Source organism: Macaca thibetana, chromosome 8 (assembly GCF_024542745.1).
Source record: "Macaca thibetana thibetana isolate TM-01 chromosome 8, ASM2454274v1, whole genome shotgun sequence".
In the NCBI taxonomy this organism is placed as follows: domain Eukaryota; kingdom Metazoa; phylum Chordata; class Mammalia; order Primates; family Cercopithecidae; genus Macaca; species Macaca thibetana.
The window spans coordinates 4625447-4642580 of record NC_065585.1 but is presented as its reverse complement, the minus strand read 5'-3'; the positions used below and the strand labels follow the sequence as shown (position 1 = coordinate 4642580).

At 48.3% G+C, this 17134-nt stretch overlaps 1 protein-coding gene and 1 long non-coding RNA gene across 5 annotated transcripts in view; both read right to left on the bottom strand.

Annotated features, from left to right (window-relative positions):
• The window catches only part of AGO2 (argonaute RISC catalytic component 2), a 119847-nt gene that overhangs the window by 53601 nt on the left and 49112 nt on the right, over positions 1-17134 (bottom strand). For 3 of the 4 annotated variants that reach the window (XM_050800235.1, XM_050800236.1, XM_050800238.1), the window contains exon 2: positions 14486-14681. In XM_050800235.1, coding sequence (XP_050656192.1) covers positions 14486-14681 — 196 coding nt within the window. Of the gene's footprint in view, positions 1-14485; positions 14682-14850; positions 15050-17134 lie in introns of those variants that run through there. The other variant, XM_050800237.1, reaches the window with a different exon arrangement.
• LOC126960573 (uncharacterized) lies at positions 162-7274 on the bottom strand. The gene is made up of 3 exons (XR_007728061.1): positions 6572-7274; positions 5922-6375; positions 162-5602 (listed from the first exon to the last, which is right to left on the bottom strand). It is a non-coding gene; the product is annotated as an uncharacterized LOC126960573 (long non-coding RNA).

Sequence of the window (17134 nt, the reverse complement as noted above, 5' to 3'; positions counted from 1 at the left end):
AGCCATGGTATGAAACAGATGCTTGCTGCTGGGAGGGGCTGAGTTTTTGGTGTTGGGGGCTCAGGCATTCCAGTGGCAGAAGGCTGCTAGATGCAAGGAAGCTGCTCTGCAGTGCTCCATGACCCCCACCCTCCACCCCCCAACCCCTACTTCCCCACCGTGACAGACAGGCCTCCAGAAACACACTCTGCAAACCTCCTGCTGGCCTGAGCTCTGCTCCAAAGAGGTGCCAGCTGGGCATAGCATTCTCCTGGCATTTCAGGTGGTTGTTTTATTTTATTTTATTAGAGACAGGGTCTCACTCTATCTTACTAGAGTACAGTGGCACGATTACTGCTCACTGCAGCCTTGACTTCCCGGGCAGAAGCAATCCTCCCATCCCAGCCTCCCAAGTAGCCGGAACTACAGGCAACAGGCCACTATGCCCAGCTAATGTTTAAATTTTTTTGTAGAGATGGGGCCTCCCTTATGTTGCTCAGGCTGGTCTCGAACTCCTGGGCTCAGGCAATCCTCCCACCTTTGCCTCCCAAAGTGCTGGGAGTACAGGCATGCGTCACTGTGCCCAGCTCAGAGGGGTTCTGAGGTATTTTAACTCAGCTCACTAAATGCCTACCCTCTCACACCATGCCTGATGAAGTGCAAATATGAAGACCTGGGGTCCCTGCCTGCCCACAGAGGCCCAAGTGAGGGAAGCGCAGAGGCCCACGGGGTGCTCAACATCTCGGGTTTTTTTACCAGGAAATGCCAGCTCAGGGGATGTGGTAAAGAGGGAGAGACGAAGGTGGGGGCGGGGGAGTCGCTGAGAAACCTCCACAGGGAGGCAGGAACACAGCGCGGCTAGAATGGTCTTTCTCCTGGGCAGAGTCTCGGTCCTCTCTCAGGAAGCAAGAATCCGCCAACTCCTTCCATTCCTTTCCCAAAAGACGAGGCAAGCTGGCCCGGAGGGCTTTCCTTATTCAGAATGGCTTTGCTGGGTCCACCTCCAACATTCCCAGGAAGAGGGTCTCAAGGATCCAGCTAACCTGCCCTCAACACCTGCGGTCTGGGGAGTGCCCGTGGCAGATGCCCAGAGCCTCTCAGTGACATCTTTGAGGGCTCCACCAAGCTGCACCCGCCTCTGACAGTGCTGGGAGATCCAGCCTGGGCAGGGTATAGCCCCGAGGGCCATCAGCATGGCCCCGGCATCCATCCCTGCCATGCCCACCAGGCAGCCAGGGCACAATCTCACCTGGCACCTCCCTGACCTGCTCTGGGCTGCCCAAGACAAGGTGTGCCCTGCAGCTCTTGCGAGGGGACAGCTCATTCCTCCGCGCTCTCTCCAAACCATTACAAAGGGTCCGCAACCTTCGGAGGACCTCATCTCCCTGGCCAGGGTAGCACAGTCAACTTGAGGTGCAGATGGCTCCATTGGAGGGAAGGTGGGTTCTACTCACGTTCAAAGAACAAATCATTCTGGCCTAATTCAAACTTGACCTGAACACAGTAAGACGGCACACACCCTGACTCATTTTATGAGGTTAGCAAAACCTTTAGGTTGAAACTAGACAGGAAGAGTACTAAGAAATCACGGGCCAATCACTTATAAACAGAGGCAGGAACAAGCTGAATCTAGCAACATGTTCAAAAATACATCATCGTGTCAAAGTTCAGTTGATACCAGAAACAAAAGGTTGAATTTAACATTATAAAATTCATTAACATGAAACAGGTTATAAACCTAAAAGCTATAACTGAAAAATATCCAAGAAAGCATAAGAGAAAAATGTTCCTAAACCTTGGGATAGACAACAATTTCTAAGAAATGTGTTCTTAAAGAAAAAAATTCATAAACTAGGCTTCATTAAAATTAAAAACTTTTACCCATCTCTTAAAAAAAAAAGAGAGAGAGAGAGAGAGACACCATTATAAAAATGAAAAGACAAGGCCAGGCGCGGTGGCTCACGCCTATAATCTCAGCACTTTGGGAGGCAGGTGGATCACTTCAGGTCAGGAGTTTGAGACCAGCCTGGCCAATATGGTGAAACCCCATCTCTACTAAAAATACAAAAAGTTAGCCAGGTGTAGTGATAGGTGCCTGTAATCCCAGTTACTTGGGAGACTGAGGCGGGAGAATCGTTTGAACCCAGGAGGCGGAGGTTGCAGTGAGCCAATATTATGCTGCTGCACTCCAGCCTGGGCATGACAGAGTGAGACTCCATCTCAAAAACAAACAAAAACAAAAAGAGCAATCAACTAGGAGGAAATATTCCATAGTCACACAGACACACAACTAACAAAGAACTTGTAAGCATAATGTATTTAGGAAAATTCTTACAACTCAGTAAGACAGATAATCCAACTTAAATGAGCAAAAGATTTGACCAGACATGTGGCAGAAGAGGATACACAAATGGCGGATAAGCACATTCAAGGGTGTTCATCACTAGGCTTTAGGGAAGTGGAAATGAAGCTGCAGACATCCAGTAGAGAGGCTAAAATCGGAACGGGTATCAATACCAAGAGCTGGTGAAGGCGGAGGGAAAAGCTCTTTTCTACGAGGCTGATGCGACTACTTTGGGGAAAAAGTGTGGCAGTTTCTTACAAAGGTCCATGTCTATTTACCACCCTGTCCAGCAACATCTGACACAAGAAAAATGAAAAAACACATCCATGCAAACATTTGCATACAAATGTGTACACCAGCTCCAAACCTAAAAGAATTCAAATCAATGTCCATCAGCTGGTGAGTGGACAGACCCACACAATGCAGTACTTGAGTCACCACTGCATGCAACATGACGGGTGTCTTAGAAACACATTTGGGGAACAGAGCCAGCCACCAGGAGGAACAGGTATACCATGATAATGATTCCATGTATAGGAAACTCTCTGACAGGCAAAAACAATCTATACTGACAGAAAGCAGGTCTGTGTTTGCCTTGGGGCAGGGGACGACAAGCTTAACTGCAACGGGGCAGGCACTTTGGGGTTGTTAGCATGTCCTATTGATTGTGGCGGTTCTTACGGGAGTGTATACACTTTTTAAAGATCATAGGCCTATATAAAGATATGTCTAGGAGATACTGTGGGTTCGGTTCCAGACCAGCACAATAAAGGAAATGTCACAAAAAAGCCAGTCACACAAAGATGTTGGTTTCCCAGTGCACAGAAAAGTTCTGTTTCCACTGTACTGCCATCTATTCAATGTGCAATAGCATCGTGTCTAAAAAGAAAAGTACATTCTTTGATTAAAAAATACTTTATTGCTAAAAATGCTGACACAGACATGAAGGGCACTGATAAGACTTGCTTGGCACAGGGCTGCCATGAACCTTCAATTTGTTAAACAACGACAACAAACAGTACCTGCAAAGGGCAATAAAGCAAAGCACAGGCTGGAGTGGTGGCTCATGCCTGTAATTCCAGCATTTTGGGAGGCTGAGGCGGGCGGATCATGAAGTCAGAAGTTCGAGACCAACCTGGCCAACATAGTGAAACCCCAACTCTACCAAAAATACAAAAACTTAGCCAGGCATGGTGGCGGGTGCCTGTAGTCCCAGCTACTTGGGAGGCTGAGGCGGGAGAATCGCTGGAACCCGGGAGGCGGAGGTTGCAGTGAGCCGAGATCATGCCATTCCACTCCAGCTCGGGCGACAGAGTGAGACTCCATACATACATACATACATACATACGTACATAGCAAAGCACAATAAAATGAGGTGTGCCTATACTTAAAACAGGTACATTTTGTTGTACGTGAATTATATCTTGATAAAAGTTGGTATCTGTAAAAATCAATGTAACATATTAGAGAAAAATTATGACAATCATAGCCAGGCGGAGTGGCTCACGCCTATAATCCCAGCACTTTGGGAGGCCAAGGTGGGTGGATTACTTGGGGTCAGGAGTTTAAGACCAGCCTGGCCAGCATGGTGAAACCCTGTCTCTACTAAAACCATAAAAAAAATTAGCTCGCCAGGCACGGTGGCTCACGCCTATAATCCCAGCACTTTGGGAGGCTGAGGAGGGTGGATCACCTGAGGTCAGGAGTTTGAGACCAGCCTGGCCAACATGGTGGAACTCTGTCTCTACTAAAAATACAAAAATTAGCCAGGCATGGTGGCAGGTGCCTATAATCCCAGCTACTTGGGAGGCTGAGGTAGGAAAATGGCTGGAACCCAGGAGGCGGAGGTTGCAGTGAGCTGAGATCATGCCACTGCACTCCAGCCTGGGCAACAGAGTGAGACTCCATCTCAAAAAAAAAAAAAAAAAAAATTAGCTGGGCATGGTGGCACATGCCTGTAGTCCCAGCTACTTGGGAGGCTGAGGCATGAGAATTGTTTGAACACAGGAGGCAGAGGTTGCAGTAAGCTGAGACTGCACCACCGCACTCCTGCCTGGGTGACAGAGCGAGACTCCTTCTCAAAAACGAAACAACAAAAACAAAAAGAAAAATTATGACAATTTCAAAGTTGTACAAGAAAAGCATTTAATAAAATTCAACATCTACTCATTTTTTTTTTTTTTTTGAAATAGAATCTTACTCTGTTGTCCAGGCTGGAGTGCAGTGGTGCAATCACAGTTCGCTGCGAACTTGAACTCCTGGGCTCAAGGGACCCTCCCAACCAGCCTCCTAAGTAGCTGTGACTATAGGCACATGCCACCACAATGGCTAATTTCTAACTTTGTGTAGAGATGAAACTTTGCCATGCTGCCTAGGCTGGGCTCAGGCAATCCTCTCACCTTGGCCTCTCTAAGTGCTGGGATTACAGGTATGAGCCATCATGCCTGGTACTTATGATTTAAAAAAAAAAAAAATTAGAGAAGTAGGGATAGAAGGAAGTCTTAATCTGGTAGGAAATCTGCACAGAAACCTTCTCAAAGTCTACAGCAAACCAACTTTCCCTGAGGCTCGCAACGTAACGAAGACGCCCAAATCACCACTTTTGTTCAATGCTGCGCTACAGGTCACAGTTACCACCGTAGGGCAAGAAAGGGATTGTAAGGAAGAAAAAAACTGTCATTACTGCTGGACATTAGGACTGTATTTGCTGAAAATTCAGAAGAGGCTACAGAGCAAAAGGGAGCTTCAGAAAGCCAGAGCGCTGCCTCCCGGTCTGGGCTGCGGGCCACGCACAGGGTGAGTGCTGCCTATGCCCCTCCTTGGATAAAGATGCATGTTGCCCTCCAGTGCACCTTTCTTCACTCCTGTGTTCTCAGTGAAAGAGGTGGCGGAAAAGGAGTGGCGGAGTCAGCCATCCAACAAACATCTCAGTGATGATGCCTGCAAGCACCGCCTCCTGCAGGGATGGGTCCCTCGGCTTCCCCGTTCTCTCCCCTCTATGAAATCCAGGTTCTCCACAAAGATTTGGTCCCTGGCAGTACACTGGCAGTTCCCCCCTCCTTTTTTCCCTATGAGACAATCTCGTGGCCACTCTAAGTTGCGTATCACAGCAGAGGAATTCCTGAGTGACTTGGTGATACGCAACCGCTGTGTTTGGAAACAGTTATTTAATTGTAGAATGTAACATAATGGCAATACATCATTGATTACATACTTCAGAATCGGTGGCCACCCTGCACCTTGGCCTCCCTTCTCCTTCTAGTTTCTAAAAGAAAAGACCTGGCCGGGCGCGGTGGCTCAAGCCTGTAATCCTAGCACTTTGGGAGGCCGAGACGGGCGGATCACGAGGTCAGGAGATCGAGACCATCCTGGCGAACACGGTGAAACCCCGTCTCTACTAAAAAATACAAAAAACTAGCCGGGCGAGGCGGCGGGAGCCTGTAGTCCCAGCTACTCGGGAGGCTGAGGCAGGAGAATGGCGTAAACCCAGGGGGCGGAGCTTGCAGTGAGCTGAGATCCGGCCACTGCACTCCAGCCCGGGCGACAGAGACAGACTCCGTCTCAAAAAAAAAAAAAAAAAAAAAAAAAAAGAAAAGACCTCTGCCCTGACCCCCACCTGTCTGCCCCACAATTGGAGAGCGGCAGCCAAAAGTAGTGTGGTCCTCCCCATAGCAGGGGTGCAGCTGAGGTGCGGGTCCTCCCAGAGCTACACGCACAGGGAGGATGGAGGCAGGCATGGCGGTTCCGAGTCCCAACCTGTATTCACAAAGTTTTTTGTTTGTTTGTTTGAGACGGAGTCTCGCTCATAAGCCAGGCTGGAGTGCTCTGGCATAATCCCGGCTCACTGCAACCTCCACCTCCTGGGTTCAAGCGATTCTCCTGCCTCGGCCTCCCCAGTAGCTGGGACTACAGGAGCGTGCCACCATGCCCAGCTAGTTTTTGTATTTTTAATAGAGATGAGGTTTCACCATGTTGGCCAGGATGCTCTTGATTTCCTGACCTCGTGATCCACCCACCTCAGCCTCCTAAAGTGCTGGGATTACATGAGCCACCTTGCCCGCCTCAGCCTCCTAAAGTGCTAGGATTACAGGCATGAGCCACCTTGCCCGCCTCAGCCTCCTAAAGTGCTGGGAATACAGGCGTGAGCCACCTTGCCCGCCTCAGCCTCCTAAAGTGCTGGGATTACAGGCGTGAGCCACCTTGCCCGCCTCAGCCTCCTAAAGTGCTGGGATTACAGGCGTGAGCCACCTTGCCCGCCTCAGCCTCCTAAAGTGCTGGGATTACAGGCGTGAGCCACCTTGCCTGGCCCAGAAATTTTTTCTCTGAGAGTCAGAAACACTCTGACTTAAAAAAAAAAAAAAAATTCAGTAAAGAGATATACCATGTTTATGGATCAGAATATTTTCGTCAAACAAATCCATCCTTTTAATTTCAGTAAAAATCCAGAGTGGGATGTATTTTTGTTTGATAGGATTTAATAAACTCATCCTAAAATAGAAGTGGAAATCTAAAGGACAAAGGCTGGCAGGTATTCTTGAGGAGGAGCACCTGGAGGGAAGCAGTGGCACTGAGGCAGGCAGAGAGCTCGGGACAGAGCCCAGAGCCCAGAAACAGGCCCAGGGGATGGGGGTGGCAGGAGAGAGAGCAGGACGCACTTCTCAGTGACTTACGGCAGGCAGCCACACACACAGGATTCAAGGAAATACAACCGAGCCCCGCTACTGGAGACTCCTCCGGATGAATACTCACTGTCGTGAGCCCCATCCAGCACTCGGCATGATGACTCCGCTCACTGACCGTCCTGTGGGTCCCTGGAGGCAGGGTCAGGTCCAGCTCGTCCTGTACACCCAGCACGGTGTGCGGTTTGGGCTGGGCAGATCTCTCAAGAGAAGGAGGCTGTTCGGTCGTGCCAGCGAGGCAGTGCCCCGAGGGGCTGCAATACACACCCGTGGAGTCGGCCAGCAGACAATCCTGGCCACCACTCAGGCATCCACCGCCCAGAGCGAGCATCCCTGGCTACCCGCCGCAGCCCCCGTGCCTCGGGGCCCACTGCTGAGGGTGAGGAGGGGCCGATCGTGGACCGCGTGGCTGTGGCAGCAGGATGGCACCTTGCTGCCTAACTCTAACACAGGCGGTCCCTTCCCTCCTCAAACACAGATGACCACATACTTGGCAGTGAATTTTCTTTCTTTGTAAAACTGTGATAAAATACAGATAACATAAAATTGACCATTTCAACTGAGGGTTCAGTTCAGTGGCACTAAGTGTATCCATGCTGTCGTGCAACAATCACCACCCTCCGTCCACAGATGTTTTTCGTTTCCCCAAAGTGAAACTGTACCTGTGAGGCACTAACTCCCAGCCAGCCCATGGAGCCACCTGGGGACGCTGCTCTCGGAATCCCCAAATCTGGTTCTTCGTTTCAATCCAGTGCAAGCACTTGAGCGAGTGTCCCTGCTTCTGGAGAGCCGGCTCTGCTGGCCAACCAGGTCTCAGGCTTGCTCTTGACTTCCCAACAAAGATGACAGCCCAGGAGCCCATTTGCATGCATTCCGTCCACTGGTGGGCCCCCAGCCTCTTAGAGCATGACCCATGTTGAAACGAAGGAAAAGGAGAACCAGTGCCAAGCTGTTAGTGCTCGTTCTGCCAAGTCCGAAGCGGGGACAACTCCCTCCTCAGTCACCACCCAGGACGAGGACAGTGCCAAGCAGCACCCCACACAGGGCCAGGGCCGCCTCGCAGAAGCCAGAGCGTGCTTGCTAATGCAGGGAATCAGGCCTGCCCTGTTTGCCTGTTTGCCCTTTTGTCATAACTCTGACAGGTTCCCTCTTTTACAAATGTCATCCTTTCATTAATTTCTAATTACACAGTTTTTGCCTTAATACATTCTCATCGAAAGTTTCACATAACAATAAAGCTAAAAGTCCCAGCCTGGGCAACATGGAGAGACCCTATCTCTACAAAATATTTAAAAATTAGTGGAGTGTGGTGGTGCACACCTGTGGTCCCAGCTACTTGGGAGGCTGAGGTGGGAGGATCACTTGACCCCAGGAGGTCGAGGTTGCAGTGAGCCATGATTGCATCACTGCACTCCAGCCTGGGTAACAGAGGGAGACCCTGTTTGAAAAAGAAAAAAAAAAAAACCCAAAAAGCTAAAAGTCTGTTTCCACTACCCACTCATTTCAATCTCCATTCTAAGAAGTAACCTTATCCTTTTCAAACCTATGCTTTCACATAAACACATAGCTATCTACAAATACAGTGCTTTATTATTTTTATACACACGGTATCAAACCCACACTTTTGAGGCTCCCATTTTCCTACTCTGTGTCTTTGAGATCTTTCCTCCTAACTGTATACAATGTGGCCACCAAGTCTAGAACTACAGACCAGTAATCATGTGCCTTTAGTGTTTACCACTTAACCACTTGCTACTTAGTTGCCTGTGTTTCTGGGCTTGGAGGTCAACCTGGGAGCCCCACTCCCCTGCTGCCAAGCGCCACACTGCATTCCCCAGTGCACTCCTCTAACCCGTCGCTTCCTACTGATATTCAGATGGTGTCTTTCGTTGTTCTTTTTTGTTCAAAGTAGTCATCCTATACATGTCCTTGAGATACAGAGACTGAGAAGGAGAACGGGTGTGTCGGAAGTGTTTCTGCTTTAACACCCGCACCAGACTGTCTTCTAAAGAGGCAGGGCCCACCTGCACTCCTGTGAGTGGCTCATGCCCAGAGCCACAGAGCTCCAGGTGCGAGGCTGAGTGTGACGCAGCCATGCTGCCCGGCCCTCCGCTTCACAGCACAGGACAATCGCGTCTGCTAGTTCTTCTGGGGCCACTTGACGGAGCTCAAGACGAACAAGGAGGAAGAGGGGCAGGGGAAGGGAGATGAGCCCATCTCCTCCTCGCAGCCCACCCGTGCTTCTCAGCACAGAGCAGGCGGGCAAGGCCCACATGACTTCAGCAAGGCTTAGGTTGTGCGGGCCTTGCTCCCATGCTTTCTTGGGGCTGGCTCAAGACTGGCTGTGTTGTGCAGCCACCTCGGTGCCCACAGCTGTACAGGACGCTCCTGAGAGGAGGGGTCTTGCTTGCACCAAACCCCACCCCGGCAGCCCTGGGAAAGGGCGGACTGTACTGCAGGGCCTGAGGGCACTGAGGCTGCTTCACTAGGTAGCTGTCAGAACGTCGTCACGAGGTGACTGAGGTGCAAGAACATCTTTCTCATGACCTTGGACAAAGTCTCTGTGTTGGACTCATTAAACATCGACCCGGGGCACTGCACAAGGTTTGGGAACTCACAACTAAGACGCCATCCCTGCTCTCACAGAGGCTGCAGTGTGGAAAGAAATGGCTAGGAGATGCCAGGCAGCAGGACGGAGGAGCTCCCTGGGCCTAGACTCATGACGGGCTCAGGGCCCCACCTTCGTCTCCCTTTGCACTCGGAGCTCCCCTCCAGCAGCACTGACCATAGGCACCATCCACCTCCCCACTGGGGACAGGAGCCACGTCTGCCTCAGCCACCACTGCACCTCCAGGGCATTGCAGCTGATGCTTGAGCAGGGGTCTCAGGAACGTGGGTCCTGGGAGGAGGGTCCTACGAGGCAGGCCAGGGCTCCCACACAGGTCTTGCGAGCACAAACATTTTACTTCTGGCATTTTCCTATGCTGTTTTGATTGGTTACAATTTTGAGATAGGGGCTAAAGGTTCCTAGGTCTAGGCAGCAACTCTCAACCTGGCTCACAGCCTAATAGGCTGGCCTTGGCCCCGTGCATGCAGCTCCTGCCCTGCATCTGCTGCTTACCAACTGCGTGACCCGACCCTGGCAGGCGAAACCACCGGCGTGTAGTAGCACAGTCCTGGAAAGACACCACGTTCTCATCACCCTCAGCCTCTTTCTGGTGTCAGATGACAAAGCCTTGGCCATGCCTAGTTTCATAAAAGAAAGCTGCTTGTATACTGTGGTCGATGGCCTAAGGGCCCACCTGCCACTGCACCAGTCAACAGCCCAGAAAATATGGGTCAGGCGTGGTGGCTCACACCTGTAATCCCAGCACTTTGGGAGGCCAAGGTGAGCAGACAGCTTGAGGCCACAAGTTTGAGACCAGCCTGGGCAACATGGTGAAACCCTGTCTCTACTAAAAATACAGAAATTAGCTGGGCACAGTGACTCACGCCTGTAATCCCAGCACTTCGGCAGGCCAAGGCAGACAGACCACAAGAGGGCAGGAGTTTGAGACCAGCCTGAGCAACATGGTGAAACCCAATCTCTATTAAAAACACAAAATTTGCCGGTTGTGGTGCTGCATGCCTGCAATCCCAGCTACTCCAGATGGGTGGCTGAGGCACGAGAATCGCTTGAACGCAGGAGGTGAAGGTTGCAGTGAGCCCAGATCATGCCACTGTACTATAGCCTGGGCAACAGAGTGAGACCCTGTCTCAAAAAAAAGAAAAAAAAGGAAAAAGGAAATGTGTATACTGCTTCATGCCCTCATTCTGCTTCTAAGAGTACCCCCTAAATCACAGATTCACACAGGGTTCTATCCCAGGGAAATGCAGAAACAAACCAGCAGTCCCACTGAGGGAGAGCCACACAGCAATGACATATACTAAAAGATCTAGGAAGACCTTTAGTAAAGAAAGCTGCTTAACCCAGTGGTGCACATAGTTTTTGTTCAGAAATACATGTTCTAGTAAGTGCATATTTAAAGAACCTCATAGAACTCTCAACATACTCTGGACATGTTGAGTGACTCCAACTGTTTAGTTTTACAGATATGAGAACTAAGTTCCCAGACATTCTCTCTTAGCATATTCAGTTTTGCAACCATCGCCATGGCTTAGAACATTTTTACCACCCCAAAAATCAACACCATACTCAACAGCAGTCACTCCCCACCATTCCAGGAAAAGAAAAATTTACACACCAATTTATAATAGCATCCAAAAACACAGCACACTTCAGATTCATAGTGACCACAATAAAAAATTCAAAGGGGCTTTCTAGCATAAATTGATGAGTTGTTTATATTTATTATTCTATGTACTTGGAAAAACAATAGATCCAGAATAGCTAAAACAATTGTGAAGAACAACAAATTTGGAGGAATTACTTAATCGGATTTCAAGCCTTACCACTTAACTATAGTTAAAATGACCAAGAGTTCCTGGCCTAAAGACAACACAAAAGATAATCCAGAAATAGACCCACACACATATTCAGGTTGAGCACCCCAATCTGAAAACCCCAAATCCAAAATGCTCCAAAATCTGAAACTTTATGAGCACCAACATGACGCTCAAAGGAAATGCTCACTGGAGCATTTTGGGTGTCAGGTTTTCAGATCTGCAATTCTCAACTGGTAAGCATAATGGAAATATTCCAAAATCCAAATAAATAAATAAATAAATAAATGAAAACTTGAAACACTTCTAGTCGTAAGTATTTTGAATAAGGGATACTCAACCTGTACAATCAAATGATTTTTTTCAAAAGTCAAAAGGTAAATCAGTGGGTGAAAGAAAAGCATTTTCAACAGACCACTATCTCACACCATACATAAAAATTAATTCAAGATGGATCACGGACTAAATATGCAAGCAAAAACTATAATTCTAAAATAAAAACAGGAGAATATCTTTATGATCCCTAGGTAGGCAAAAATTTCCTAGAGAGAATATACTATGTAACGGCTGTTTTTAAAAATTTATAAATTAGACTTCAACAAAACTAAAAAGCTCTGCTCATTAAAAGAAAGACACCATTAGGAAGGTGAGATGACAAGTTTTGGACTAGGAGAAAATATTCCCAGTATAGACTCGTATGATGGTGGTTTTTCGGTGCCAATGTGTCTAGATTAAAGAACAATCCAGAGAACTGGTAAAGCATGACTCCTGGGTATGCCTGTGTGGCTGCTTCCAGAGGAGACGGCGTGTTAGTCAGGGACCGGGTGGGGATCTGCCCCCAGTGTGGGTAGTGCCATCCAATCAGCTAGGGGCCCAGATAGAAAAAAAAGGAGAGAAAGAGTGATTTCTTCTCTCCCTCCTGGGGCTGGGACACTGTCTTCCTCCTGCCTTGGACATCAGAACTCCAGGCTCCCTTGGCCTTTGGGCTCCAGGACTTATAGCAGCAGCCCTGTGGGTTCCAGGTCTTTGGCTTCCCTGATTATAAGGCTTTCTGAGCCCCGCTACTGACACTCTAGGCTCTCCAGGTTATAAATGGCCTGCTGTGGGACACCTTAGCCTCTGCAATCATGTGAGCCAATTCCCCTAATAAATTCCCTCTCATATCTATAGATATATGTACAGTCATGTGTGGTTTAACCATGGGGATACGGCCTGAGAAATTCACTCAGGCGATTTCATTGCGGTGTGAACATCATAGAGTATATTTACATACACCCATGAGGTAGAGTTTACCACACACCTAGGCTGCAAACCTGTACAGCATGTGACTACTGAACACTGCAGGCAATTGCAACACCATGGTAAGGATGTGTGCATCTACATATACCTAGGCTGGGCCCAGTGGCTCATGCCTGTAATCCCAGCACTTCGGGAGGCTGAGGCAGGCAGATCACTTGAGGTCAGGAGTTTGAGAGTAACCTGGCCAATATGGTGAAATCCCATCTCTATTAAAAATACAAAAAATTAGCCAGGTGTGGTGGCAGGTGCCTCTAATCCCAGCTACCTGGGAGGATGAGGCAGGAGAATTGCTTGAATCCAGGAGATGGAGACTGCAGTGAGCCGAGATTATGCTACTGGACTCCAGCCTGGGTGACAGAGCAAGACTCCATCTCAAAATAAAAAATAAAAAAATCTAAACTCAGAAAGGGTAATGCACTGCTCTACAACGTTATGTGGTCTATGACGTCAGTAGGTGACAGGAATTTTTCAGCTCCCTTACAATCTTTTGGGACCACTGTGGTATATGTGGTCTGTCACTGGCCAAACGCTGTCATGCGGTACATGACTGTATCTCTATCCTATTGGTTCTGTCGCTCTGGAGGACCCTGACAAATGTAACATGCATCTAGAATATACTAAAAACTCTCATGGATCAATAACAAAAAGACAAACTCGGTGAAAAAAAAAAAAAAACAGGCAAAATACTTCAACACTTTGCTGGAAATAATATATCACTTAATCGATGAAAATAATATATAAACACACGGAAAGACGCTCAGCTCATCAGTTACCAGAGAAATGAAAATTAACCACAATGAGAAACCACTGTCCACCCACCGAAACACACAAAAAACGCCTGACCACACCGGGCGCTGGTGGGGGTGGGTGGCCTCAGAAACGCTCAGCGGAGCTGATGGGAGGAAAACGGATGGGAACATGGGAACACCATTTATTTGACAGGTTCACATGCAGCTAAACGCACACCTACCCTTCGACCCAGCAATTCTACTCCTAGGTACTTATCTAAGAGAGATGAAAAGACCTCCATAAAAAGAACTTCAACAAGAATGTTCACAGCAGCCTTATTCACAATGGCCACAGCCTACACTGCCCATGTGTTTAAAAGGAAGATGAAAAACAGACTATGAAATAGGCAATAGAGTATTCTTTAGCAATAAAAATAAGCTACGAATACACACAATGGCGCAGGTGGGTCTCATAAATTCTGCTGAGTAAAAGCAGTTGGGATTGAGGCTGTGTCACTAGACAGACCCAGAAACTAATCTATGTGACACAGAGCAGAACACTGTGACTTTAGGGGCTGCGGTAACTGGAAGAGGGTATGAGGCAACTTTCTAGGGTGATCGGTATGTATATTTGTCAAAATTCTTCGAGTTGTACATTTACAATGAGTGTATTTCACTATCCTGAAACTGTGTCTCAATACAAAAACTTTACATATTTATATATATTTTTAAAATATATTTATATATAGTTATATATTTTATATATTCATATATTTTTATATATTTTATATATTTTTATATATTTATATTTTATATATATATATATATATTTTTTTTTTTTCCCCAATCCATAGGTTTGACTCTGAAAACCTGTTTTTGAAAAATAAATGCAGCTGAAATGTTCTGGAAAAAAGCCAGGTGGGTCTGCTGAGAATTTCAGAGTTGATTAGTTTAAATGCCATGTCTGTCTGCACAGACCACTTACACAGGTCATGAAGGATGAAACGTAATACCTGTTAACTCTCCTTGGGCACTTCTCTGGCTTGATATCCAATTCATAGTGATAGATGTCAATTTTGGGGATGTCCATTTCGAAGAAATTGGCCTGTAATTTGATTGTTCTCCCGGAGGTCCCAAAGTCGGGTCTAGGTGGAGGCTTGAAGGCATATCCTTGGATGGGAGGTGGCGGCGGTGCAGGAGGCGCAAGTGCTGGAATGGCAGAGAGAACACCTGTTAACAGGGGAGCAGGCTTGCTCTGTGGCTCTTCCCACCCCTCGGCCCCGAGCCACCATATGCCCCCCTCTGCTGTTTCCATTCATGTCCAGGCCAATATCGCATTCCACAGAGGAGGCGTCTCAACATTAAGCCAATAATTTACCTAAAATGTATCATAACAAGTCATCGGTGATCAAACGTGCTATGTCCATTTCTGTTCTTTCTTCCCGTCTCAGACACTGGACAGATGAGGCAGCGTGAATTACCAGCAAGGGAGACAAGGCAAAGAGCCTGAAAGTGTCAAGGTGGTGCCCTTCCCTCCTTGCTCTTTAAACCATTCATTTACTCAGGAAATGCTTTTTATCACCCATAAGCAGCAGAAACTACATCCCAACTCAAGTTTTCAGTGGCTCCATATCAGTAAAGTTCAAAATGTAGATTTAGAAAAATAAACATTTTTCAACAAAAGAATCCTTTCAATTTTCACTCAAATGTCTGTTTAAAAGAAGACAAACCCTTTTCCATTTAAAACAAATCACATGTACTTCAATCCCTACTGACATTCACCAGAAAGAAAAAGTCCTCTACTCAAAATAATATGAGCTGTTCTTACTGTACTTCTGACCTAGAAAAACTCAGAGACTCCTTCAATTATTATTTTTTTTAATTTCGTTTCCTATGAGAAAACGAACATGCTTTCAAGGTGATGAAGCCCACTGAGCTACACCATTTGGAAATGGTCATGGCAGCGTGGTCTTCCACCAAGCTGTCATGACTTCACAGATGACACATCTACAGACTTCCACGACACTCCACCCTTCAACGGCACACAGCGGGTGCCCCTGTGGGCTGGGCGCCATGCCCTGGGCCAAGGCTACAAAAATAAACCAAGTCAGGCTGGGCACAGTGGCTCACACCTATAATCCCAGCACTCTGGGAGGCCGAGGTCAGTAGATCACCTGAGGTCAAGAGTTCGAGACCAGCCTGGCCAATATGGTGAAACTCCATCTCTACTAGAAATACAAAAATTAGCTGGGTGTGGTGCCACGTGCCTGTAATCCCAGCTACTCGGGAGGCTGAGGCAGGAGAACCGCCTGAACCTGGGAGGCAGAGGTTGCAGTGAGCCGAGATCATGCCACTGTACTCCAGCCTGGGTGACAGAGTGAGACTCCATCTTGAAACAAACAAACAAACAAACAAACAGAGTCCTCAAGCAGCGCCCATGTTGCCAGTAGGGACAGTTTCCAGGTGTCAGTCATCCACAGGATGACGTCTGATGACTTTTCATAAGCTCAGCAGCTCACCAAGATCCTTCCCAGCAAGGACCCTAACCGTGACTGGGAGTGGACATTGCAGTCCAGGTGGGCTCAGTGGAGCCAGCCACTCCCTTGAGGGAGTCTCTCCATACGCCACACTGGAGTAGAACAAAGCGCTCACCAACACGTGGCCCCATTCTCAAGTGGCTCCAACCACCCAGTGAGATGGCTCCCAGGAAACGTCTAGGACAGAGCCCAGGAATCCAGCCCCATGGCCAATCTCGATTCCAGGGCCGGGCATGCTCCTCTCAGGGAGGAGAGTCACTGTCCTTTGGTGACTCCCAGCTTACAAGGTGCTCATGCGGTTACTGAACCGAGCCTCACAACCACACCACAAAGGGGCACACTGCTGGCTGCGAGAAGGTTTGGGGCTGGAACACGAGCGACTCGTAGGTGAAGCAGGGCTGCCAGGCCAGCTCCAAACCAGGCCCCTCCCAGCGGCCCCCAAACAGAGTCCTGGCACAGACGCAGCTCGGGCCCAGGGCTCAGGCTGACCCTATTTCTCCCAAGGAGCCTCCCTCGAGACCTCCTCCTCCACAACACCTGCCGTGAGAGATGGGAAACCTGAACGCAGCCGGTGGTACTAACCCCTGTGAATAAAGGCAATGGGAAAACGCAGCGGTAATTCACAAAATGTGCAATTTCCTAAAATAGTTCTTTCTTGCTTCTAGCTTTCAATAATGAAAATACTGATATTTCACGTGAAGGCACGTGGAATATAAAATGACAAGTTAAAGATGCAAAAGTTTTTCAGGCAGAGGGCCGGGGAGGGTCCACCTTCCCGCACCTTCAAGAAGGCAACTCCACTGCCGAGGACGCCTCTGCAGGCCTGAGACCTCGGGGTGCCTGAAATCCACTGTGATCACTCACAGGGAGTCCCATGTGTAAGCTGCAGATACAAGCCGGAGGATCAAAGCCAAAGTGTGCGAGAGGAGACAGAGCAGAAGTGTGCAGACACGACCCCCATGCACGAGGAAGGAGGGGATGACTGGTTGCCCCCCCGGGCTGTGAGCCCCTGGCCCCGACAGGTGAATAATGCACCAAGGTGGGGACCAAATGTACAAGAGGCTACAAGACATGGATGGGCCATACACGCACTCGCCACATTTGACACGGATGGTTTTAAAGGGA